The sequence below is a fragment of the Pezoporus flaviventris genome, unplaced genomic scaffold (assembly GCF_033815535.1).
Source record: "Pezoporus flaviventris isolate CSIRO_AGI_PZ_B2104156 unplaced genomic scaffold, CSIRO_AGI_Pfla_v1 ptg000007l, whole genome shotgun sequence".
Classification (NCBI taxonomy): Eukaryota; Metazoa; Chordata; class Aves; order Psittaciformes; family Psittacidae; genus Pezoporus; species Pezoporus flaviventris.
The window spans coordinates 36,390,330-36,417,009 of record NW_026892555.1 but is presented as its reverse complement, the minus strand read 5'-3'; the positions used below and the strand labels follow the sequence as shown (position 1 = coordinate 36,417,009).

Here is a 26,680-nt window from a genome sequence, read left to right as displayed (position 1 = left end):
CCAGTATGGTTCAACTAGAAGAGGTTTATTAATATAATGGTGCTAATACGTTAAAAATTATAAAAACATTGAGCCTTACATTGTGCTTATGGTCAGTAGTGAATTATTTGCATCATCTAACAGCAAATGTCTGTTTTTAGAGGCACCCCTTATATTCTTAAATAATAATGCACCTAGAGATTTTTATTTCTTTCTTTTGTTGACTCTGCAGCTCAAAGCTGCCAGACACCCCCCATCATACAGACACCTCTTCCAGTCATCACGCAAATGTTCTCATTTTATTGTGTCCTTACTATTAACAGCAACCGCAATCTAGAGTTCCTACAGTCCATGTAACATGTAAACATTAACAAATAATTAACCGTGCATGAAAAAGTAACTGCACTCCATGCTCTAACTGTTGTGTTATGCAAATGTCTTACCATTTAGTAACAGATTCAAGGTGTTATCTGAAGATATTCAGGACTTTATATTCACAGAACTGGTGCAGTCCAAAGGAAGATTTTAAAAACCCAGCTACATTTTGTACATGTGAATATACATATGCAATCAAATGAATCTCTGCTACATAAACCAGCAAAACGATTAGAGACTGGTTGCATAGGGAAAGTTTAAATCTTCCTGTTCACTGAAACACGGTTTGTTCCTTTATGTGGTTTCCATTCAAAGATTAAAATTGCAGGAACATAAAATTAAGGCAATAGCTTCAGTTTCCTAGTTTGTAAATGCCTTCAGACTTGACTTACACACCTTAAGAACTGCCAGATGCCTGACTACTTAGCTTATTTTCTTATAAAGAAGAATTAGCACTTCACTGAACTCCTCTATTTAAGGAGCTTTTTTATCACAAAATAATTCCATCTGAGAAAAAGATATATGAAGTATATGGTAATATAAAAACATATCTGAAAAATGTTTCTTTAAATTTAGGCTCCATACCAAATATTTCCTGAAAGAGAATGAAAAATGCATTTGAGTAAATGAGGGATCTGGAAGAAAAAAATTATTAAAAAGTCTTCCTCAGTTTTGGAATAGTTTTGCGTCTGGCATTGACCCTACCACAGCAAAAGAAAACAGAACCAACAAGTATTCTGTGGGCCTTTCACAGATGTTCCTCTTGCTAAGAAAGAACAGCTTCCAATAGCTTTGAAGTATTACTGATAATCTAATAGACAACATTTCTGATTTAATACAATTTCCCCTAATTTCTTTCCCCAAGCATATATTAATACAGCATCCCAATGTATCATGAAGATTCCAAAATAACTGAAGTTAGCATTTCGAGCTATCTACAAACCAGAGATTTGTTCTAGATTCATTTACATGAAGATTTGTATGGAATGTTTAAATACACAGTGCTCCTGCAAAGAACCCCTAGCTTATTTCAAAACAGAGTTAAAAACTGTAAACAAACTCTAGGTACACTGACAGAGATTTTAACAAAATGCTGAATGAAAAGAAAAATAATTTTTTAGATTATTAAATACTGGGGGTTGCAGGATGATACTGCTATATAATGTGAGCGATAGCTTTTATACAGATATGGTTCATATCTGAATAACAGCTCTTAAAAAATGTTTTCAGTAAGTATAGACAGATTTTTTTCTTTACCCCTACAGAAATAAAGAAATTAAAAATAATTTCTTCCAGTGCCTAACAGAAGACATTAAATGTTGAGTTGCCAATTACTTTTCTGAAAACAAAATTAAGGTACCCAGCATCTCTGGCGCTGAAGTCCAAAGTGACCTAACAGTACTCTTAAACCATAAAACAGATACTTCTAAAGTTCATATCCACAAAGGATAACCTACTTTACCCTGCAGAACAAACAGCTACTGCAAACAGCTAAAAACCCTTGACCTCTGCTGTGCTTTACAGTAGGAATTAAAGGTGATCATAATCTGAGTTCTTTATAGTTTTTCCACAGACATTATCTCTTTGAAGAAAGAAAATCAGAATTTTCAAGGTTGTTTTGACTCTCTTACCAGTTCCTCCTCCTGATTCATACTGTTCTTTGAAGAATAGGTACACAGTGTTTTCCCTTTCTTCCTCTATAAAACTGGAAGATTAATTAAGGGAAGCTGCACAAGCAGCAAAGATTAAAGCAAATGTCTCACTATTGCTGAGTAATTGTTAATTTGACAATAACAAAATAGTCCTTTTCCCTGAGAATCAATCAAAAAGCAGCCTCGTTTCAGTTATTGTAAATTAGCCCCACAGTCATACTTTCCCAACAAGCTTATCTACCCCATTCACATTCTGTTCTTTCTTGTAACCTGTTGTCTTGACAAGGCAAGACAGAAGAGCTAAGCATAAGGTTCTTGATTGCATTATTACAGATCAGTTGTCTCCAAAGACTTAACAGGAGCAGTTATCAATTTCTGATATCCAACACACTATTGAGCTTTTTGGCACACAAGTTAATAATCACAAACAGTACTGTAAATATGTAGAATCCATTAATTCCTTCAGATGTACATACTGATAGACTCCAGTTAGTATAAAAAGTGCAGTCAGTATAGTACTCAGTGCCCTGCAAAGACATTCTGGTTTCATTTACATTAATTTCAAGTTTACATGAAAGATTTTGTACTAAACTTATTTCCAGTGTTCAGTAATTGAAATAATACTGTAGTAAGGTTATTCGTGGGCAAACAGAGAAATGCTCTGAAGATAATCTGCAGATGCCACTATAAAGTCAGTCCATTCCTTGGCCAGCTCTTCAAAGGAGACTTCCTCCCCACCATACTCCTGTGGGAGAATGCTGACGGGGAAGTGTTCGGTCAGACTCTGCATGTAGTTATTTCCATGCATATACACCTACAAAAAAATACAAAAAGCATTTACTTGGGTATGAATGCTAGATTACAGAGTGAAAACAGGCAGCAAAGAAACTCAGTCCAAGAGCTGAAGCTCAGTTTGACTAGACAAGTCGACTTCTTCATAATGAGCTCCTTAAATGAAGGAGAAAGTACCATGTAAGCAAGTTTCCCATGGGTGCTCAAACTGTGTGCTCAGTATCTGCAGCTTGGTGAAGCATGGACTGCAACCCAAGAACTGCATTTTATGCAACTGCAAGCACAGGAGCTGAAACAAACTACACACTTGTTCCAGACTGGTTCAGCAACATTGAACAGCTAAAGTGAGCTAAACCATGGGAAGACCGGTACTTGGTCTTATCATTATAGCTATCATGCATTTGGTTTTCTGTCATTTCCAAGAAAAAACAGCTTGGCTCCTGGCCATTACTATCTGTTTCTGCCACATGTATTTAAAAACAGCATTATGCAGTATGTATGTAGGTTCACACAGCCAAGGAGGAGATTCAAAAGAATGGATACCTTGGTTCTTACATTTCAGGTCCAACTGCAATTAGATACTGGACTACGCCTCTTTTTTAACCCTTCTAACACCATAGTTTTGGTTCTTGCTTTATTGCAGCTACTTTGAAGCCTTATTGCTTACTTTCAATCAGACACTTTTATAGGCCTCTTATTAATACATGACAAGAATTCTCTGCAATTATTTTTACAAGAAAACTGCAAAATACTCAAAAGGTAGCTGTCTGTCTTTTATCTAACACTTGCCCATCAGGAATTAAGATAGAGTGAATAGTAATTACTCCTATTAAGGTATGGGGATCTGGCCCTTAGAGGTTTGTTTTGAGATCCTACCTGTAACTCAGCCTGGAGACAAGCCAATCTGCTTCTGTTCCATTCGATGAACTAGGATATCTGGTTTGTTTTCTTTTATACCTTTACTGTCCATCTGCCCTCCCTTCTGCTTTTTGAGTTCTATCCTGAGATATTCTGAGCTGGATCAAATGACATGGGCTTTTTTCACAGGTAGTAATGTAAGAGATGAAGGGCCATGGCTTCAGGCTACTGCAACATACTTCATTTTCTTATCCTCTTTTGCGAGTGAGGGACTGCACAAGGCTCCCATAACAAAACACTTGTGCTAGGAAAAGGGGGCTGGCAAACAAATGCTAACAGTGACAAGAAAAAACATGGCTCTACTGTCCCCGAGTGTCATAGCTACTGCAAATGCACAAAATCCTTGTGCTGAGATAAGGAGGCTTCAGAGTGGGAACAGCAATAGGTTTTGGCTGCTTACTTTGTACCTTAGTCTGCTGTTAACATTTCACAGTACTTTTGTGTCAGCTGAAGTCTCCAATATTCTTCCTATGCTACAATAAACCAGAGTTCTTGACATGCTTTTGCATCCACATACAAACAGGTTTTCAGATTTAAAATTGAAAAAACACTTAAAACAACTAAGGAGCTATTTGGAAAAAACCCTGAACTTAATTAAGCCTGACTTATTTTTGATGCATAAATGCCTCTGCAGGTCTTTCAGAACTCAAAAATTGTCTTCTACAAATCCTGCACTACTTGGAGCATAACATCACTCTTTAATGACAATTTCTCACTGTCATTTATAGGCACAGTGCTGGGAAATCCAGGACCTATTTCTTCCTAGTTCTGCAGAAGAACTGCTGTGTGGCCTTAAGCAAATTATTTAACCTCTCTGTGCCACAGCAGTTTTTCTCTTCAGAGTGGTGACAACAGCAACTGCTTGCAACTCTCACATCACTGATAACTGCAAATGCTTTAACAATTAAATTCTGGAGTTCTGCATGGCACTACCACACAAAAATAATTTATGCTTTTCAGTGCTCAGGAGTACCAGATCCTAAGGGAAGTGCTACAGATCGTCACGTAAGGGTTTTGTGGCAGAAAAAAATATTTGTGTGCACTCACCCGTTCCTTTATTTTTTCAGTGAGAAAAGGCTTAATTAGAGCGAAGACCGGGTGGAAGAATAAAGGCTCATTTATCAAGTGGATACCCCGAACTTTTAGTGGAAAGGAATCCTGTCAACATACATGAAAAATGGTATAAGAAAAAAGAAAATTTTGAAAAGATTCTATTGTTAAGGACGGTCTTTGAAAACTACGTAGTCCATAAGTTAGAACATTCCTCCTGACCTTACCATTTCCTGCACTTTGGAGTGTTCTTAATTTACAATGCCTCAATAACACTTAGAAAAATCACATCAATCACATCAATATGTTCTTCCCATTAGAAGAGGGAAAAGGGAGGGAAACCCAAAGAAAACAGAGAGACTGACTATTAAAAAAAAACAACTAACAAACCAGAAAAATAAACAAGAAAACCCTCACCAAATTATACATAAGTAATGTACATAAAGCTTGTGCTCAGCCTTTCCTCAGAGGTACAATTCTTCACAAGAGATTCTGCTGCTAATTTACAAAAAAAACCCTATCATACCATGTGCTTTCATTGGCAATTTACAGCCTGAAGGATAGTATGTAAGTATTAAAGCTACTAAGTTAAGTTAAATAAATTATAATTTAGAGACAAGCTTTGAAATTACTGGGTATTTGCGCAAGCCAGTAGTTCAGCTTTCTATTTGCATTCACAATTCATTTAGAAGTTCCATACCTTTGAAATTTAAAAGAAAATACAGCAGTGCTGAAAGACAGAATTATGCAATAGGGAATGTATAGCTTCCATTCATACCTCACCTGCTACTACCCCTGCAACCATAAGTTTTCTGCTTTTAAAAATAGTACTTCTCACAAACATTTTCTCCCTATTAGTACAGCTGCTCTTCTAGAATTATTTCATTCACTCTTTTATGGATAAAAAAAAACCAAACCAAACCCCACACCTTTCTTAAGTGCAAATCCTTTTACAATTTAATGTATGATAAAGACCTTAAAACTATCGGATTATAGGTTTACTGCATGCAATTATGTGCTATCATTTACTTAAAGTCTACTGTCATGTTTTTCACAAAACAACTTGGTTTTGCCTGGGGTAACAGATTTTTCAAGATGATGTCACTTACTAATCTGACTACACTTCCCATTTCTTAGTATGTATTTCCTTTCTATTAACTTCTGTTTCTTCCTACAGGGTAGTAATTTGCAAGACACATTTCTAAAGTAAAAAAATGGGTCGAAACTAAGATTACTTAATTTTTACTTATAATTATATTGAACAACACTATGAAAATCTCTGGGTGAAATATATGAACCCAGTTAAAGTGATGAAAGGAACCTGAAAACAAGTAAGTTAAACTTGTTTCTCTTCTTAGAAAAGAACACTGGAAACACACAAATGTTTTCCACCTGTTTTTTGAATGCCTATAATAAAAATTTAGAAGCTTAAAAAACATGCAACAGATCTGAAATAGGTCATGATGGAAACATGACATTCGAAGAATTTCCTGCTTTGAGGTAATGGATTGAAGCCTTTAGATGTAATTGCAAATCCTGTTCTACCTCCTTTCTGCTATATTACAAGGTTTAAAAAGTTACTAGCAATTTTTTTACTACCTCAGAAATCAACTGAAACACTTTTACTAGTCCAGTTCTCATGAGATCTGGCCCAGGACAGTATGAACATCAAGAGTTCTTATTCCAGATGTGGAAAGTTGGGAATATATGCTAGTTTCACAGAAGTTTCACAGAAGGTAACAAAAAGAACAAACAGTTGAAGTTACAATGATACTAGGTCAATGACTAAGCTTTAACTGAATCTCAGATATGAACTGTTCCAAATCAGAGCAAGAGATTATTTCCCTGGCTCATTTTCATGTTGCAGGCTAACAGAATTTTTATCACTGACTTTCAACCTAAATTCAGAAGGAAAATAGGACTATATTGTAGCTTGTCTGTCACTTCTCTGTTCCCTTCTTTTTTTCCTGCATTCCTTTTTTATTTCCTCTCATATCCATTGGCAAAGTTCTAACAAATTTGTCAGAAAAGAACAAGTCTTAAAGGCAGTAAAGTCCCTGCAAGTTTTGTGAAAAACAGATGAATTAGCAGTGAGTTGGACAAAAAAAATGCTCGGGGGTGGGGGGGGAGGCAAAAAGCAAACAGAACATAAACATACATTCTGTTGGTAGCAGATGAAGATCACATAGCATCATCCATACTGGTAACAGGTTAGTACTATCTGTTTTTAACTCAGTATATGCTCTGAGTCTCAGGGGAAAAAAAATGAAAAATACAGGCCCTTCCAAAACTGGGCTTCATCTGCTCTTACACTCATTAAATTCTTGTCTTGTTAACAGGTAGGTGGAGTTCTTACAAAACATCAGAGGTTAAAGGGCATTTACTGCTATGCAAGAACATACTTTATGTCAAATCAAGCACAACCTATGACTTTTAATGGATTTAAGATTTTGTTCTTTTAAGCTGCATAGACTCTAAAAAAGTCTACAGAAGGAAAATTTACTATAGCTTAAAACCGATGAAAAACTGGGAGTTACAGCAATGAAGCAGTGTAAAGCAGTATGTTATACTTACTGTGAGAACAGCAGCAATTTTCTTGGCCACTGCTGGACTGATCTGAAATGCATGAGCAAATTTCCACCCTTGAAGATCAAATATAGCCTTGACTCCATTCCGCTGAGTCTCAGTCTCCTTTACAATGAGTTCAGATGTGATGAGACTTACACGAAACACATCGTATGCTGTAAATAACTTGGGATCCCATTGTCCTGAAGAGTAGATAGATTTTGCATTACCACAAGAATACTGCATACACCTGTACTTTCCCTTGCTACTACTTCTAATGTGCTTCTCAGTAACAAAAAGTAACTAGTAATATCAAAGCTCCTGAAATAAAACAATTTGCCAGTGCAGAAGTTATTTTCTGTGCCTGCTCTGTCATTCGTCTTCTACACGCTTTCTGTAGATGGTACTACCTAATGGAAGATGCTTGTAGATGCCACCTAATGCAGTTATGTTCTACCTATGGCTGTAGCCTCCAGTACAAAGCTTTGACAAGAACAGCTTAATTCAGTAAGAGTTATGCTAGCAGAAACAACAGATCATCAATCCAATCAATTCAGGCAATTTTTCTTCAGTACAGTAACTCTACCAAGATTGTACTGCTGAAATTGTGACAATAAAAAAAAACAAAACAAACAAACAAAAAAAAACAACACAAAAAAATCAACCCCAAAATCCCCAAACCATGAAATAAACCAAAAACATCAGTGCCAGAGCCAGGTGTGAAACAGGTGGAACAGGTTCAAACAATTTTGTCACTCACCAATTCTGTATATTACAACTTTGCTTCCATGTGGGTCCCTTGATCTCAGGACTCCGTGATAGCCAGCAAGTAAGAGTCCAAGAACAGAAGATGGTCGTAAATCTGCACTTATTTCTGGGCATTCAATTCTCCACTTCTGGTAATTCTTCAGTAACTAGAAAAAATAAATGTAGATGTCAAAAAAGCATCAGGTGTTATATGAACAGCACAGTTAAAAAACGCTTTCTACACGTGGTTGCATTCAGGTTTAATTCATTAAATTAGCTGTAATTTCATTGTATATTTTAAGCAAATTACTAAGGTTGCTGTACTGGATCAAATGAGTTAAGTCCTTATGATGAATATAGAACCCTGTCAAACTGCTAATGTACAGCAGTTGTCATTTTGTGTCAGAAAACTGGAAAATATAGAAAAAGCCTGTAGTTTCCATGTAAAATACACATGAAAAACAGTTTTCTTACTCAGGTTACCTTTAGAGTTATGCAGTTTGATACTGCATCAGATTCATTTGCCAGTTTTTAATTTAGACATGTAAAATTTTACACAGGAATATTCTCTTTCACTCACCCATTCCTCCCCTCCCATAAAGTATGGGCCCATTTTGTACACACACAGAGAGTCATAAATAATTTTAGTTTACTATTAAAACAGGTATGATCATCAGCATATCCAAAGAATTTTTTCAAGGTCTCTCTTAGCCCCCTGAACTGGCAGAATATAACAATGTAGTAGGTCCATTACCCATTAAGAAATTTGCCTCCCGCAGAGTAGAAATACAAGAATCTGTTTTGCTAAAGCAGAGATCCTGCCCTTTATAGAGGACATGATCACCCTGGCTTCTAAGACTGGAAGGCAGCAACAGTACGCCTAAGGCACAGGAAGAGCTGTGTGTTGAAGGCCAATGGCCTAACTCTAAGGAAGAGTCCACCATAGGCGTTACTTTCTGAGGTAACATCTGTGTAGAAGAATTACAGGTGATACTGTGAAAAGTCATCCTAAAGATGGATCATAAAAAATTAAGTTGGTGAAGCAGTAGTTTTAATTCCCAAGTCTAATTACTGTTTCTTATTATTAAGTGGCGGTGAAGGAAAGTAACTGCTATGCCCTGCAACAAAAATTTGTTGAAGATATTTTGCATAGGTAAGTGGGAAGCTATACAAAATTTTTTTCTGAAAGGCTTCCTCTCGATTCACCAACTAAATTCTGCCTCTGCTCTATCACCCATGCTAAGATCTCTGGAATGGAATTTGGAGGGTAAAGGGGTAGTTATTGCAAGTAATTTAGATTTTATATTACAATTTCCTAAATAGCGACAGTTTAGACTTTTAACCAAGGCCGTCAAAGGAGCCAAGGGAATCAGAATTTTTCAGTACCTTTTTTTCACAACAAACTGAAACATAGGTTTAAATCTTAAAGGTAGCATGCACAGGTTAGCCTTTGTAATTGTTTCTGTATTTCATAAACAGCGAAACATAATCTGATCCTCATCACAGTTTCACAAATTAAATGTCTTCACAATAAAACCATCAACCAACAGTATAAAAACATCAGCCAACAGTCTTTTATTTCTGTTAATTTATATTAACAGAAATTATTTTTTATTCATTTTTCAGTATTTCACAAAAGAAACATTAAAAGAACTATCAGCTCCAACTAATAGAACACAACCTTAAATTAAACATTTCTTGTATCCATGCAAGTATCATTTTCTTCATCATTTTGATAGAAAGAAAGGTCAGAACGAACTTCTGTGAATACTGAATCCATCCCCTTGGAACATCACTGCACCATCTAAACTGATGCATAGCTACAGTCTCTTACAGGGAGACCTGAGACTCACCATCCTGTACCACATAGCATGCTTATATGAGACAATTAATTGCATTCCTTAACCTTCCCTCTACTTTGTAGTTTCTCATATAATTTTACATAAACCATATACTTTTTCTTCATTGTAAGGCTCTTCAGCTCAGCTGAAGGTCTTAAATTCTTCTGAAGGTGTCTCAAATGAATTATCATGAGGAAATTATTTATAAGGTATTACAGTTGTCAGTAGAATTTACTTACAAATAAATGGTGTACTGATCAGAAATTACCTGTATTTTCACGGAATAGCACCTATAAATGCATATTTATGTACAAAAATTAGAAAGTTCATCCCCCATGCTACAATTCCACCTGATTTGGCAATGAGAAAGTTGATAAAAGCCTCATCATAAACCATACTGTAGAAAGCAACATTTAACCTTTAGGAAAATTTTACAAGAAGCCTTTTGAATGGATTAAACCAGCTCTAGTCTAGGCTAACTTCAAACAAATGAACAAAAAAGGTTGGGGTGGGATGGGAGGGAGGAGGGTGAAGTAGGGAAAGTAGATTAATTTGTGGAATAGAAATTCACCATGATTGCAAGATAGCCCTGAAGAGGTACTCTGATTATCTCACTCTGTTAGTGCTTTACTCTCTACAAAGGGCACTGTTTGAGCAATTACAACCACTTTGTGCCAACCAGACAGCACTGTCAACATATTTTTTTCCTTGGTCTTTCCAATACAAACACTTTAACCACAGCAAAATACAAACTCACACTCAACACTACACAAACATCTGTAGCTTTGTAATTTCTCACTTTTTTTTCCAAAATCTCTTGTACCACAACTTAATGAACCTAATTTACAATCACATAAATATTGTAAACAACTCTTTGAAATGCTGCCTGCCAATACTAAGATGAGAATAAATATAATACATTCATTCAATACCCTAAATAATCCTTTTTTTGCCAATGCAGTTATTTTCATTAGTATTTACATTTTCCAAGTTGGAAAGAACAAGGACTTAAGTTCTGGACCTTGGGAGACAGTGATCGCAGCTTGTGACACGCGATCCTTACAGAAGACATAATTTATCTAACTGGCAAGTCCATTAAGGAGTAAATACATCGTTGGAATACTACTGATGCCTTCCATAACGTGGGCAAGTGGCCCATCTTTTAGGTACATGACATGACTAAGCTCCAAACACCCTTCCCTTGGACAGAAAGGCACAAAGTGCTAACAAGTTACCAGATTTTGAAAACCGATTCTAACTACCTGAAACAATTAGAGCTGAAGTAAAGGTTGGCATTAGATAATCTTCCACAGCATCTACAGCTAATCTGGGGACATACTCTATAAACTTTTACTTATGTAAACAATCCCTTTCTCAGCAGCTGGACATATTCATGTCACACAGCTACTCACATGAGTAATCCTTAAACATATAATGGAATTAAAAAACTAGCAGTGGGTACTTACAGTTTTACTTTATTTTGAAATATTCTAATTTAACATTGTTTAAACACTAAAATTCATGTGAAATGTTTAAAAGATATGGGTTTGTTTTTTTCTTAGTAAAGACAGCAAGGAAAAACAAATATTAATTATAGCAGTCTGGATATAGAGATCAGCAAACTAATATCAGAAAAAACAGGAGCATTCATTACATAGTATAAAAAGTGGCTTATGTACTTGAACACAGGGAAAACATCTCAATGTATAATTATCTGTGTTTACAGACTGAATAACCTACTTAGCATCTGCTCAGCATCTGAAAATAGATGCACAGTAACTCGATTAATGGGGAAAGCTGGATGAAAAACTCCAGTGTCTGGAGTTAAGCATTAATTAGGATTTTTTTCCTGAGGTTTGCAAGAGACAGTTCCAGACTTCTGAACATCACAGATGATAAGTTTCTAATTAACTCAAGATTCATGTGCTACAAAACAAAGTGAACTTAGTACTTAAGAGAAAACAATGTGCTTGTTACAGAAACCAATGTATTTTTTATATGTAAATTAACTACTTTTTTATTGATTAATAACTATTCATATTAACAAGGATGCTAGACAGAATTAGGCCTCTACTCTTGTCAGCAGTTGTACCAATGCACACAACATTTAGGAAAAGTATGTTTTATATTGGTAATCTTTGGAGGAGAAAACAACAGCTCCAAGTTTAGAATATAAACATATATATGCACACACATGAACACACACCTTTGTGCATATGCTTTACATATGTGTATAGAGCTACACACAGAATTTAACTATCTGGTATACACAGATAAAGAATTTAAAATATTTTTATTGAGACACAGAACTTTACCAACTCCACACACATCACCTCTTTGCCAGCTGGGAGAAGACGTGTAAGGTAAGACATTTGGTTTAGCACAAAGGGAAGACTTGTTGACTGATTTGTTTCCTCAACACTCAGCCCAGAGACGTCCTTTTTGAGAAATCCCTCTGCACTGATGGACAAAGACCAGCCAAATAACTGATTCAAACTTCGTATTTATATTTGAATGATGATCCTCAGGGGTAGTGCCCGAGACTCAGCTGTAAGTTCGGCACTATGGAAAACAATCCTTCTTGTACAGCATAGTTATTCTAAGCAATTTATTTGCCGTACAACACACTAGAAAGTCTTGATTCCTACAAAAGTCAAATGCAGAGCAAAGACAAAGTACCTTCATATCAACCAGAACTCTTAAAAGGATCCTAGATATTGAGATAGTTTTGAGTGCCATAAAAATGATGCTTACAAAAGTCTTAAGTGGTATACGAAAACACCTCCTGGCACAGAGTTTCCAAGTTGCATTTTTACTGAATTTAAAAAGTTTCATTCTTTTCCCCAGAGTATAATCTATTTCAAGTACAAAACTACAGTATCCCCAAGTCACTGAAAATCACACTCTTATGCAAAAGTTGCATGTAAGACATAATGCAAGGACGTAATAAAATACACTGGGCAAAAAGATTTATGGAGGAAAGAAGACGCTAGGCCTCCAGATTTCACATAACTACTGAATCCAAGTGACTGGTTTTGATCATAACAGTGAAGTCAAACACACACACAGCTCATACATTAAAAAAGGGGCGTATAAAGCCATTGCTTTAGTGTAATTAATGGAGACTCGTGGCCCTGCTTCTCAGTTTATAGCATATGGAATACTTAGGTATATCTGCACAAATTAATGAGCAAACAACATGCTTCAGCTCAGATATGAATTTATATCCAGACTGCAGACTTCTTCAGCACTAGCATCTCATCCACACCTCTAACAGAGATTACAAAGGCACAGAAGATGCTGCAATAATATGACTAATTCCTTCAGAGTGTTAATTTTGGTAGGGAGGTAAGTATTGCCCAGAAATCTCACAGGACAAAAAAAAAATCATTTTTACCTACTAGAGGTTTGTTGTGTTGTTTGACAGTTAGTGATAGTCTGTCAAAGGACTTTCTACAGATGAATTGCTCTGCCAGTATTTCATGTAGACTGACCTAATACTTTTTTAACAATAACATTCATACACTTGAAATCCTTTCATAGAAGCTCTCTGCTTAATTTCACCTCTTCTTCTGGAGCCTGTACTTAAGTGGTTTGGGTTGATGAATGCTATTTCCAGCCACTTTCTAAGATAAGGCAGTGGGCAGAAGTTTAATCTTCCCTGTGATTCAAACTGAAGAAAAATAATTCTCTTCTAACTTGAGAACAGTCTGTTACTGAATTTAATTTAATAATCATTGGCTTTAAAAAATACAGACAGTTTCAGCTCAAGTTCTTCAGTTCCAGCTACCTGTTTCAGTAGTGAATTTGCTTCTAGCATGACATGTGTTAAGTATATCAGTATTTGAAAGCAAGTCTGGAATTGCCACTGGAAAGATGTAAACGACTGCTGTTCAAACAACTAAACATAAAAGATTCAAAAATTGCCTGTCTTGCCACAGTCTACCAATCATTCTCTTCTGAAGCATTTCCAAATATCAGTTAACTAAAATCAGATAAATCTATGTCAAATATTTACCAGGAATGCATGTATAAAGTCTGGTCAGTTGGCAGATTCTTGATTCCTACTTACAGCTATGTCTAAACCCGCATTAAGAAAGATGCTTGACAACCTTTGCTTATAAGCACTGAGAGAGCCGGAAACTCGTTTATCCCTTTAGCCTGCTCTACAAGCACTATGCAGCAGTACTCATGAGCCCAGTGGCCAAAAAGAGACTATCACCCTGAACTCCAAACTGAGAGGTAACATCAAACCAAGATGGGAGGGAGCAGCCACTGAGGGCCCTGTCTGGGATGGAGTATTAACAGAACCTCTGCATGCGGTCAGACTTCGGTTAGATTAATATACATCTTATGATCACCACAGATTTTTGCACAAATTTGCCTTAATATACCAATTGCAGATAAACACATTCCTTTAACTCCTCCACCCGCCAAAAAAAAACAAACCAAAGCAAAACAAAATGGGCTTCTTTTCTTCGTCCCATACTATAAGAGAAGAACCCTAGAAGTCAGTTTCAGCTGGTATGTGGAAGATCATGCACAGGTAGCTACAGCATTTAGAGATCTGAAATTCTAGATGGGAAGACTGAACATGGATGGGCTTTGAACATCAGAATCTCTTAATTCATAGAAGGGGCAAAACAAGAAATGTAGAAACTTAGCAGCCTGTGGAGACCCAGAAATACTAAAGAGATTCTAAATAAGATTTCATTTTTTTCTGACCAGGTCCCCAGTCCTAGAAGGCTTATTCTCCAGAAGAGTACAGGAAATTCGCTGTTTCATAGACTTCATCTCTAAACTTACCCTGGATTCCATGCTCTTAAAGATTAGTCCTACCTACAACACATCTCAGAATTAATCACAAGAAAGTGCAGAAAAGTATGGGCCAAATTCTAAAGTGCTACTGTCCTGTGTACAGCATTATCACTAACAACCAACTGCAATGTGGGTTGTGGGATTTAGGAGTGCATGTTGTCTTCCTTAAGACCTATTATTTTTGGAACTAAGGAATATAGGAAAACAACACATCTTTTGTTGGGAAAGAAAAAAAAGACATGGTTCTACAAGTACTAATGCACAGCTCCAACAGAAACAACATTATGAACTTCAAGCAAAAAATCCATAAATATCCTAAGGAATCCCAATTGACTTGCTAGTTCTTCTACTGAGGAGAGGTTTAAAGCTATGATGCAAATTGCATGAGCCAAGCGAAAAGAACACAAAATATAGTTTCAAAGCTATTTATGATTAAGAGCTTAATTCAGTTTCTCACTTTTTTTTTTTATAGCTACCCTGATTCTCCAATATATCCTTAGAGTACTAAACTCAAAAAATTTACAATACAGAGAAGTCATAAACTAAAAGGTGAGGTCTGTTGGGCAATGCTATGTCATCAACATCACTGAATATCACTGAAACACAGCTTCCAGGTGGCATAAGTGAGTAAGTGCTTTTGCCCTGGGGAAGATTTCAAAATACTTTCTGCTCAGAAGCGTTAGTGGTTGTCAGTCTTCCTGTAAAAAAAAAGTAATAGTAACAATTTGTACCTTTGGATATTAAAAATAGGCACGCACTGTCCGTACAGCAAAAAGCTGTACAAGCAAGCAGCCAGGGAAGAATGAAAACTTACCAAAGCCTGAAAGGAGTTCTGCAAATGACTAAACTCCAGGAGAAAAAGAGTGGGTTTTCCTCATAGCTTTACACTGGATCAATTATAAAAAGCAGTGAGACTAGTACCATTACTAGTAACAAGTAACTGGAGCCTGGTAAGCACAGTAAGGGTGTCCTCTAACGGTTATCGTTTTCCTGACCTTACCACACTTACTGTAACCTCACCACACTTACTGTAACCTCTGCCTTATATAACTGTACCCCACTTACCGTAACCTTTATGCTACCTCATCAAGGCTGCACAAAGCCAGCCACGGCACCACACATTTACATGGTGGTGCCATGCTGAATGTGACAAGCAATTAGTTACACCCTGGAACTACCTGCTTGGCCTTGCCCGACCCAAGCAGCACAGCTCATCCACCCTACTCTCCCCTTAGCAGCAATAACACACTCCTACTTCTCGATCCCCCGGCCCCCCACCACCGCCCTGCTGCCTCGCCGTACCCCCGGGACAAAGGCGAGGCCCCCGGAGGCAGCGGGCTTCCAGGCCCGGGGGGCCTGCGGGTCCCAGCCCCGGCAGCGGGCTGGCGGATGGGACCCCGTGGGCTGGGTCCGCGGTGTGCCCGTGCCCGTGCCCGTGCCCGTGCCCGTGCCCGGCTGAATGGCTGACAGCCGCCGCGGGGACTCCGCAAGCGAACGGTGATGCGGCCGCCCCCTCGACACCCTCAGAGTCTGGCGGGACTCCCCCACAGACGCTCGGACGGCCACCAGTCCGTTCCTCGCTCCTCTCCTTACCCTCCAGGCCTGGTCAAAGTGGAAGTCCCGGGCGCGCAGGAACCGCACCAGGAAAGTGTCGCTGAGGGGCTGCGGCCAGCGCTGGCCGGGCTCTGCCTCCGCCCGCCGCCGCAGCTCGGAGACGGCGCTGCGCACCCGCGGCGAGTGGTCGGGCAAGTCGTTGAGGCGCCCCGCGCCCGGCGGCCCCTGCGACATCCCGCCGCTGGCCGGCTCCGAGGCGACCGCGCTCACCCCCGCTGGTCCCATCGGCAACCGAGTGGCAGCGGAGCCCGCCGGGGGGCGGAGGCAGCCCGTTTGGGCTTAACCCTGAGCACCCTCCCCGGTAGGAGCGGGAAGGGGCGGAGGCAGGTGTGTGTGTGTGTGTGTCCGTCCGTCCAGCCCCGCTGCGGAGGTCACCTTTTGGGGTGATACTTTGATCTTTGGTTTGGGTTTTGTTTGTTTTTTTCCCCACTTTTATGGACTTGACCAGTTTTTAGCATTTTATGCCTTAAGAACATCTCTTTTGTTCTTAGCTTGCAGCTCCAAAAAGAAGCTGTGCCTGCAGTAACAGAGAGACATCTCTCTGTGTGGAGAAAAGATGCTGAAACTGAAGTCAGCTTCAGTCCAACTTTGCTGCCCGGCAGTGAGTTCAGTTATCGAAGGTGAAGAGTGCGTTGCTGCTATTAGTATTTTTATGATAAGCATTTCCATTGATCAGGTTTCCTTTGTGATCTCTCTGCCCTACTTAAGGCTTAAAAGCCTTACTTCATTTAACATACAATGTATAAAGCATACTTGGGCCTAATAAAAGGTTGACAAAACTTTGTTCAAGATTATCTTGCCCTTCTCTGGCTTTCTACATGTACACTTAATATTTTCTTACTTTTATCTTACTTAATACTTTTCAGTTGGTATTTTGGTTGTATCTAGTAATGTCCTGGACTCTTACAAACTGTCTGCGGGTATCCCATTCAGTATTACAGATGTCAAAAAAGATCTGCCTAAGTAAATGCAGATAGTAAAAGTGGGAGGAGTAGGAATAATCTTACCAAAGAAAGAGATTAAAGCAGGAACTCAAGGGACTGACTGAACAGGAAATACAGGCTTAGAGGGACAAAGTGTTGCAGCAAAGGACAAGAACTGGGAAACCAGTGGGTATAGCTGTCAAGGGTATGTAGAGGTGGATATTAGGGAGGTGTGAGGAAGTATAGACCTGCCCTATATCAAGAAAAGAAAGCAAGCTGGAAATATAAGAAGACACAAAAGAGAACAGAACGTGGAGAGGGCAGCAAACAGCAAGCTGTGCTAAACCTTTCTGAACAGAGCTTCAGTGGGAAAAATGGCACGCAAACATGTAACCCAGCCACAGGTGGCAGGACAAACACAAAGGGATACCGCAGCAAGGTCAGACAGTGCTTTTAAACACCACTTCCTAACTTTTGAGCACTTAGTTTTGCCATCTCAGTATTGTAACAACTTACTGTGAAAACAAAAAGGGTGAGAAAATACAGATAACTTTTTATTTCACCTTTCAGCTGAGCAACTCACAGGTTTTAAATAGCTTTTCTACAAAACTCAGATTATTTTGGCTTCAAATTTGACCATAATTAGTTTTAAAGGTGGTTTCAGTGATTTTTCTCAAGACTGAGTTACAAAAATATCTGTGAAGTTTCTATTAAAAATTCTGCAAGTGATCCTATAGTAGTAACACTAAGGAGAGCTCCTGTCTCTGACAGTGAAGAAAAACTTGGGGGTGCTGGTTGATGAGAAAAGGAACATGAGCAAGGCAGTGTGCGCTTGCAGCCCAGAAAGCCAAATGTATCCTGAGCTGTATCAAAAGGAGCGTGACCAGCAGGTCGAAGGAGGTGATCCTGCCCCTCTACTCTGCTCTTGTGAGACCTCACCTGGAGTATTGTGTACAGTTCTGGTGTCCTCAACATAAAAAGGACATGGAACTGTTGGAACAAGTCCAGAGGAGGGCCACGAGGATGATCAGGGCACTGGAGCACCTCCTGTATGAAGACAGGCTGAGGAAGTTGGGGCTGTTCAGCCTGGAGAAGAGAAGGCTGCGTGGAGACCTCATAGCAGCCTTCCAGTATCTGAAGGGGGCCTATAGGGATGCTGGGGAGGGACTCTTCATTAGGGACTGTAGTGATAGGACAAGGGGTAATGGGCTAAAACTTAAACAGGGGAAGTTTGGATTGGATATAAGGAGGAAATTCTTTCCTGTTAGGGTGGTGAGGCACTGGAATAGGTTGCCCAGGGAGGTTGTGAATGCTCCATCTCTGGCAGTGTTCAAGGCCAGGTTGGACAGATCCTTGGGTGATATGGTTTAGTGTGAGGTGTCCCTGCCCATGGCAAGGGGGTTGGAACTAGATGATCTTAAGGTCCTTTCCAACTCTAACTATTCTATGATTCTATGATATCATCAAGGCTTCATACAGAGGAGCCAACATGTTGAATACTTGAGCCTTTACCAGAGCAGTTAAGACCTGTTGCAAGATGAGGCTTGTAGGTAAAGTTTTTGTTTTGTTTAATTACAGCTGGAAAAGAGCTCAAGTGCCTGAAAGCTCTGTCTAAATAAAACATTCCTGTATGCAAACTTTGCTCTGTTTGTGTCCTTGGACCATGATGATTATTGCTGCAATGAAGACTAGAAATTGTGGCAGTCTCTCTTAGATGTTCCTTTTTGGTGTATTCTGGTGACAATCAGACTTTTTCCAGATAGCTGGAATTTGCCCTCCTTCAGCAGAAGCTTTACATCTGTGTAAAACCCACATCATACTTCAACAGGTCTTCTGTGGCAAGTGTTCAAGAGTTGTGTAAGCAACTATCTTTGCCTACACTAGATTCTACAGTCTAGATTGACTGCAAAATATATATGTGCCTGTGCTCCTTTCTTTTACAGGATATTATCAAAATCAGAAAAGTTTTTTGAGTTTCAACCCTACAGTAGTAGTTGTTTGTTCTTTCTCTGAAGGATACAGATAAATAGAAGGACCTTGTATTTCACACACACACATTTAAGCTAGCTAGGATCAAGATTAAGCGTTAAACTTTCACAGGTGTTGAGCTTAATTTCAGTCACTGAGGGCAGCGGGTAGTCAGCATCTCTATAAATTAAGTTCTAGTTAACTTGCTTAAGCTTGTGCAAAAAGGCCATCATGGAATGTTTAATTGTTTCTAAGAATTCACATATTTAAAAGTGTTAATGCAGAGGTTTTGGGAAATCAAGGCAATAATGGGGACAGTTTATTATAGGGTGCCAGATGGCTTGCTCTACCCTCTTGCCTTTCTCCTCAAAGCACACACCAGCTAAACCAAAATAACCCTACTCTAAAAAAAAACCAACAAAAAACAAAACAAAAAACAAAACCAAAAAACTAAACCCAAAATGTTCAACTATTTAATTCTTCAAGATTATCACATACTTCTGGGTGGGCAGGCATTTGGGAAGAATTATGTTACCATTTATTAAATAGAGAGAAATGCAATTTAAAAAAATATTATTTCTCACTGTATTATTTATGTTTATGTAACCTCCCCCCAAAAAACCCCAACAAACATTCCTATATAAGGAAACTCCTGAACAAATGCAAGGTTCCAGTGAAGTCTAGAGCAGACATTCAAATCAGTAGGACTCCCAGTTTGTCATGGAAGTCTGCTCTCTTAAAGTACTTTGGAATATTACTCTGGATAAGAGAAATCTTTCAAGCTAAGCAGAACTGAATTGAGAACCTATTACTGTATTTGTCGGCTGTTCATTTTGTACAGAAAAAAAAAGGTGTATAATAGAATCATAGAATCATAGAATAGTTAGGCTTGGAAAGGACCTTAAGATTATCTAGTTCCAACCCCCCTGCCATGGGCAGGGACACCTCACACTAAACCATGTCACCCAAGGATCTGTCCAACCTGGCCTTGAACACTGCCAGGGATGGAGCATTCAGAACTCCCTTGGGCAACCCATTCCAGTGCCTCACCACCCTTACAGGAAAGAACTTCTTCCTTATATACAATCTAAACTTCCCCTGTTTAAGGTTGAACCTGTTACCCCTTGTCCTATCACTACAGTCCCTAATGAAGAGTCCCTCCCCACCATCCTTGTAGGCCCTCTTCAGATACTGGAAGGCTGCTATGAGGTCTCCACGCAGCCTTCTCTTCTCCAGGCTGAACAGCCCCAACTTTCTCAGCCTGTCTTCATATGGGAGGTGCTCCAGTCCCCTGATCATCCTCATGGTCCTCCTCTGTACTTGTTCCAACAGTTCCATGTCCTTTTTATGTTGAGGACACCAGAACTGTACACAACACTCCAAGTGAGGTCTCACAAGAGCAGAGTAGAGGGGCAGGATCACCTCCTTCGACCTGCCGGTCATGCTCCTTTTGATGCAGCCCAGGATACGGTTGGCTTTCTGGGCTGTGAGCACACACTGAAGCTGGCTCATGTTCCTTTTCTCATCAACCAGCACCCCCAAGTCCTTCTCCACAGGGCTGCTCTGAATCTCTTCTCTGCCCAACCTGTAGCTGTGCCTGGGATTGCTCCGACCCAGGTGTAGGACCTTGCACTTGTCATGGTTAAACTTCATGAGGCTGGCATCAGCCCACCTCACAAGTGTGTCAAGGTCCCTCTGGATGGCATTCCTTCCCTCCAGGGCATCAACCAAACCACACAGCTTGGTGTCATCGGCAAACTTGCTGAGGGCGCACTCAATCCCACTGTCCGTGTCACTGACAAAGATGTTGAACAAGACCAGTTCCAACACCGGTCCCTGAGAGACACCCCTTGTTACTAGAGTAGTAGTTGCCATCCTTCTCTGAATCATAATGTAGGCATGCCTTAGAATAGGAGTGCTGAAGAGGTCAACTTTTCAATGTAACTGAAACCCCAAGGTGTAACAGGACTGTTTTTTGCAGTAAATTCTTGCTGATTTTTGTCTGAATTTCTCATGAACCGTCTTTCTTGTCTGTCTTCTTACTGGTGCTGAAAGCATTGCTCAAATCTTTGGCAAACCTCTTTCTATTGTACTAGACCTAGAAGTTTGTAATATACTCTCTGGCAGGGTTGGCTGGTGACTCAGCATCTTAGCGATAGCCTTTAAATGTCTTCCTCTATAGTATAATTCAGCAGTGTCAGCAGACAGTTGCTGCTAGGCACATGGCAGGGAGCTTGTTTTTCATTTTACAGCACAATAGATGATTTGCAAAACCATTTTAGTGTAAAAAACCTAAATTTCAGTTAAGTGTAATTTAAGCACAGCCCAAGCTTCTATTTAAAATTAGCTTATTCTGCTCTGTAAGACACTGCAGTCCTTGGTGTGTGAAGAGATGATGAAAAACATTCATGGTCAGGAACTGGAAGGGTAACTCAAGGACTGAGTGATGAAGGGGAAATACTTTGATCCTGCTGTCTTGCTGTAGTAAGAGTATGAATCATCTGCAAAAAACCATCTGCAGAAGTGTTGGTTTATTTACTGCCAGATTTATGGGCATCCCCTCAATGTCTGGGCATGTTATAGAAGCAATATAAGGGCTAGCAAGACCCAGCCCTGTCACATGTCTGGGAGAACATGCATCACACTGTATGTGTTTAAAGAGAGGAAGGACTTCTGAAGTAAGTTCCTTAACCCTCTCTCCTTGTTTTCCTCCTTCAAATAAATCTATGCCCATACACAGGGAGCAGAATTTACGCATCGGCTATATGTTTAATTAAACACTTCAGGCTTTAATTTCACCTTTAACAGTTTTCCACCTATCACCTATAACTTTTAGTTGAAATTTAACTAATTTCACTGGGTTTTCATTGAAAAGCTTCTGTAAACTGGTGATGAGAGGGAGCAAAAAAACCCTCAAAACAACCAGCAAATACAACAGCTCTATAGCAAATTTCTCATTATTCCTTGCATCTGTGTGTTTCACAACATCTGTCTGTGACCGTGTGTTTGGTCTGGCTGGCTGCAGTGTCCCTCCCTGGGACCTCTGCTCACAATTTTTTGCTGCTTTTGCAGCTTGTCAACATTTCCACTGTATAAGCACAGAAATGATAAAAGATACTAACTCAGGTTGCTTGGGCTGACAGCCACTGAAAAGCTGTGAGCAAAACCAACAAGCAGAATCAACAGGGTGAATATTTGTGCATTCAAATGCCTTCTCTCTCCTGCATGTGTGCGTTCCAGCATATGGTTACTGCTTGCAGGGTAGCTGCGGCAGCAGTGATCTATGGGTTATGATTTGCTGTAGCAAGTTCCCCTTTCCTTTGTCTTTGATGCCAAGTATTCCACCAAAGCTGTGTTGTTTCAAGGTGTGGTTCTCTGCTGGCTTGTACTGAACTTGATTGCACTCTGAGTGTACTTCATCCTGTTGACTTTTTTTTTAGTCCTGTTTATGGTATGCAGGGTAATAAATGCAAGCCCTGGCACAGAAGCAGTATCCAGTGCCCTGACTTAAATTTTACCTGGGAAGATGACCTTAATTGAAGTTGCACTAGCCAGAGAGTTAAGTGATGACTTTGTGATCTCAGGATGTGTCCATCTCAAAGCCCTGGACTGGAATTCTGTACTAAAATATGTCAAAAAGAAAAAAAGCACCAAAAATAAACAACATATTTGGCAAATAAGATAGCACTGCAGAGACTACTAAAAGCAATTTCCAGGGAATTAATTAGTACATGGTAAACTTTGTTCAATGGAGGTTGTGAAGCTTTAAAGACTTTCACCTCCCTCAGAAATCTGTGAAGTTTAAAGATTCTGAGTAAAGCAGAGTCAGACCTACTGCATACAGGAAAATGTATAGCGTAGATTCTCTGAGACACAGGTAAAAACATTTGCAAGCTGAAGCCTGTAAATAAAAACACTGAAAAGGGCAACTGCAACTACTGTAAAAAATTACCCAGGTGGACCATGAACACATTTGAGCATGCAGAAATATACAAACTAAGCATGCATGGTTACCTTTTGATTCCATGCCAGATAATCTGACACGTTTTCCTGTCCTTCTAATATATATATATAATATATATTCAATATATATTCTATGTATAATCTAATATATATGTTCTAATATATATATATATAAAATAGTCACAAAACAAAAAGAAGGACAGGAAAATACCTTGGCTAGCTAAATGCAAACTTTTTCTTGGGTCTTGTATTTTATTAGGGTTTAGGTTTTTATTTGGTCTGTGCTTTATATAAATCATCTCTCCTGATGAATTTATGCAGCTGTCATTCTGCTTCTAAATAGGAGAGAATCCAATATATTATATTGTAAAACAGTAAGAGATACACAACACAGTCATAATGTACTTCTATTGAGCATGTAATAATGTTGTCCATTGCCTTGATGACATAAAGCTTCATGGGCCTGGTCATCAGTATTTTATTTAAAAAGGAGCCTGAGTGTGAGAAGTCAAGTTAGAGCCACAGCCTATGGAGAGATTTCCATTCCTTCCTCCTGACATGGTACCTGTCCTGCTGGATCAAGATGAGATAAACCTTGGGGGTGACAAATACTATCCAGTATGACCAAGACTAGATAACAGTGCATCTCCTGCTGGTGGCATGTCACAGAGCCAATCTAGACTGAAGAACCTTCTACAGGGTAAGCACCAGTGTTCAGTACAGCTGCTGCCACTGGGACACATCAAAATTTTTTGCCCTTTGCAAGGTAGCAAAATTGTGGCGATCCAGAGAACTAGTTCTAAATAAACTCTTTTGATGCCATTTCATAGGAAACATGTTTTTCACGAGCATTTTTGAAGCTACTATTTCACTGTTGGCTATTGGAAGTTAGCAAGTGACTGTTTTTAGATGATGAGACCAATGCAGCCTAGTTTCCAGTGGACCTGTGTTTCCAGCTCCATCCTCACCATCCTCAGCAGAGCAGTGCCAACTGCCTTGAGTGGTTTGTTCCTGAAGATGAGGGAGACCCTCTGGCAGACGGTGGTGCTGTGCTGGCTCTGGCCAGCACATGTGTCAACCCATGATCCTGACTGGACAAGAGGGAAGTGAGGACAGCTGGGCTCATGCTGTAGTTCTCAAGGGGAGGCAGAAGGTCAGCTCTGCCCTTTCTCCAATCATTATACTTTGTAATGACTTAATACCTTTGGGCCTTTTCCTTTCTGTCAAATGTAGCCAACATTAGCTGTCAGGTTAAAAGTTATGAAGAGGAGAGACATTGAGGTCAGAGACTGACTGATGGACAGACAGATGGGCAGGCAATGTGATCACATTTATTTCCTTGGGAAATCAGATCTGTAAGTCTGATTCCTGCAACACTTTCTGCAAAAGTTTCTGCAGAGCTGTATATCATACATGGGTGAGTAGGATTTTCAAAAGCTCCTAAGACCCAGAGTGGCAAATTTATTTATGCACCTCATCTTAAGTTGGATAAAAGGAGAATTAGGTACCTAAGTAACATTAGAAGTCTAACCTAAATGACTTTAATAGGATTTTCTGTATAATTTGAGTAGCCTTAATCCCATTTGCTGTACTTAAAGTGATAGATGGTAGTAGTTTTGGCACTGATTTAGTCAATTATTTTATAAAACAATTGTAATGATTTATTTAAAGCAATGATAATGCCTGAAAACCTTGAAAAATTTAAAATTACAACATCAGATGCCTTATTCACATGCATTGTCTTAATGGTAAAATATCATCAGGAAAACAAAGCCTTAGATTGATATCAAACAGTCAAGCAATATTCTAACAGGTTTTTACATTGATTCAGGAAAAAAAAAATAAAATGATGAGATCTCTCCCGCTTTCTATGGCCAGTTAAAACATATACATGTTAGAGAAGACCAGTGAAATATTGAAAAGACACAATCAAGGCAAGTCTTCATTTGGCTTACATTACTTCTACACGCAGGGTGTGTATCAGAAAGCCATATGCCATGGTTGATAAGGTATACTGATGCTGTCAAGACCTGTGAGCAAATTCTTGCTAATAATTATTTGCAAGGAGTATTGTAGAGGAACGTGGGCAGAGTGACTGCAGGTATAGATGTGTGTCCTAGTCAAACGGAAAGTAGATTCCATCAGTGGGTCCAACAGCTCACCCAGTATTTTTTTTAATGGGTAAAGTTGCTTTTTAAGAAGACAACTAATTAAATTAAATTTTTACCAAAAAAAAAAAAACAAAAAAAAAGCCCAAAACCGAGAACAAGAGCTTTTTTATATGTTTTTCAAATAACCAATTTAAACTAGGGATGTAAATAAATCTGTCCAGAGACAACCATCCATTTACTGCATTTCAAGATTACAAAATTTGCTTTCATTTTATACTGTAAAAACCAAAACCTGTGAGAACATACCATGTCAAAATATTTGGATTTGGATTTAAAATGTCAGGTGTATATTTAGATATCGCTCTTGCAGTGATTAGACAGTCAACATGGGATATTCAGGAAAAAAAAAATCAATCCAAATTGGTAGATTTCTGTGAAAGCCTTGAGTTTAAATGAGTACTATCTTCCGCAAAGAAATGGTTCTGAGTAGTTTTACTGCAAAACCTAAATGAATGGCTTGATTTTCAGAAGTGCTTAAACTGGCACAATACCAAAGGAGGATAAAGGACCTCTGAAAATTATGTTTATTGAGAAGCTTATCACTAGGAACTTATAAAGTTGGGCAAAGACTAAGCAGTGCAAATAGTTTGACCCATTTAAATTCTAAGCATTATATATTTGCCCATCTCCCTGACAGTAAAACCAAAGCTAATAAATAACCACATTGCATCATCATTCCTTGCTACCTTCAGGGAAATCCTGTTTACTTAGACCACTGCCTTCCAAGTGAAACAATATTTGAGTTCTTGAATGACATATAAACTTTAATCCATGTTGGCAATCACTGGATACTCACTGACTCAGCTGAGTTAATAAATGAATTAGGTAATTTTATTCTGGATTTTCTTGACTATTTTTTAAAGTTAATTCAGCTAAAAAGAATGATGATGGTGTCAATATCGCCTATACTAATCCTATACTACTCACATTTGGAGTGTCTATAATAGCACCCTGGAATGAAGGATATTAGAGACATTTCTATCTTCTGTCAACATTTTCCTTTGATTTAGTGCATGAAGGTGAAGCAGGGGACAGAGCCATCCTTAGACAATTAAATAGTCCTTCCCTGCAATGTCCTTGCAGCTCTCCAGGCAAGGGAACTTGTTATTGTATCAGTGAAATTAAATGAAAGTCATGAGCACAGAAGGACTGAGAAGGTAGTTTTCATGTGTGGTTAACCCCAAAAGATGTCCGTGATTCCTTAAAAAATATGTAAAATAAATAGTATAATGTATGCATTGATGGTATTAGTGCTATGGTTGATGTTACTGCATTACCCTATTCTCCTAAGGTCTTTGCAGACA

General features: G+C 38.9%; 1 protein-coding gene across 1 annotated transcript; it reads right to left on the bottom strand.

Annotated features, from left to right (window-relative positions):
- Positions 1 to 6: 6 nt before the first annotated feature.
- Positions 7 to 16,689, bottom strand: TTPA (alpha tocopherol transfer protein). Its single transcript, XM_061448393.1, has 5 exons — positions 16,331 to 16,689; positions 8,092 to 8,245; positions 7,341 to 7,534; positions 4,764 to 4,874; positions 7 to 2,820 (listed from the first exon to the last, which is right to left on the bottom strand). The coding sequence occupies exons 1-5, from the start codon at positions 16,574 to 16,576 to the stop codon at positions 2,641 to 2,643; spliced, it is 885 nt and encodes a 294-aa protein (XP_061304377.1). The 5' UTR covers positions 16,577 to 16,689; the 3' UTR covers positions 7 to 2,640.
- Between the last annotated feature and the right edge of the window lie 9,991 nt (positions 16,690 to 26,680).

Bases quoted from the DNA above. Each gene is read 5' to 3' on its own strand.
- TTPA (XM_061448393.1), bottom strand. From the start codon at position 16,576: ATGGGACCAGCGGGGGTGAGCGCGGTCGCCTCGGAGCCGGCCAGCGGC. The intron at 8,246-16,330 runs GTAAGGAGAGGA...TATTTTTTCTAG, and splicing joins ACTTTGACCAGGCCTGGAGG to TTACTGAAGAATTACCAGAA. The intron at 2,821-4,763 runs GTGAGTGCACAC...ATTTTTTTGTAG, and splicing joins CTGAAAAAATAAAGGAACGG to GTGTATATGCATGGAAATAA.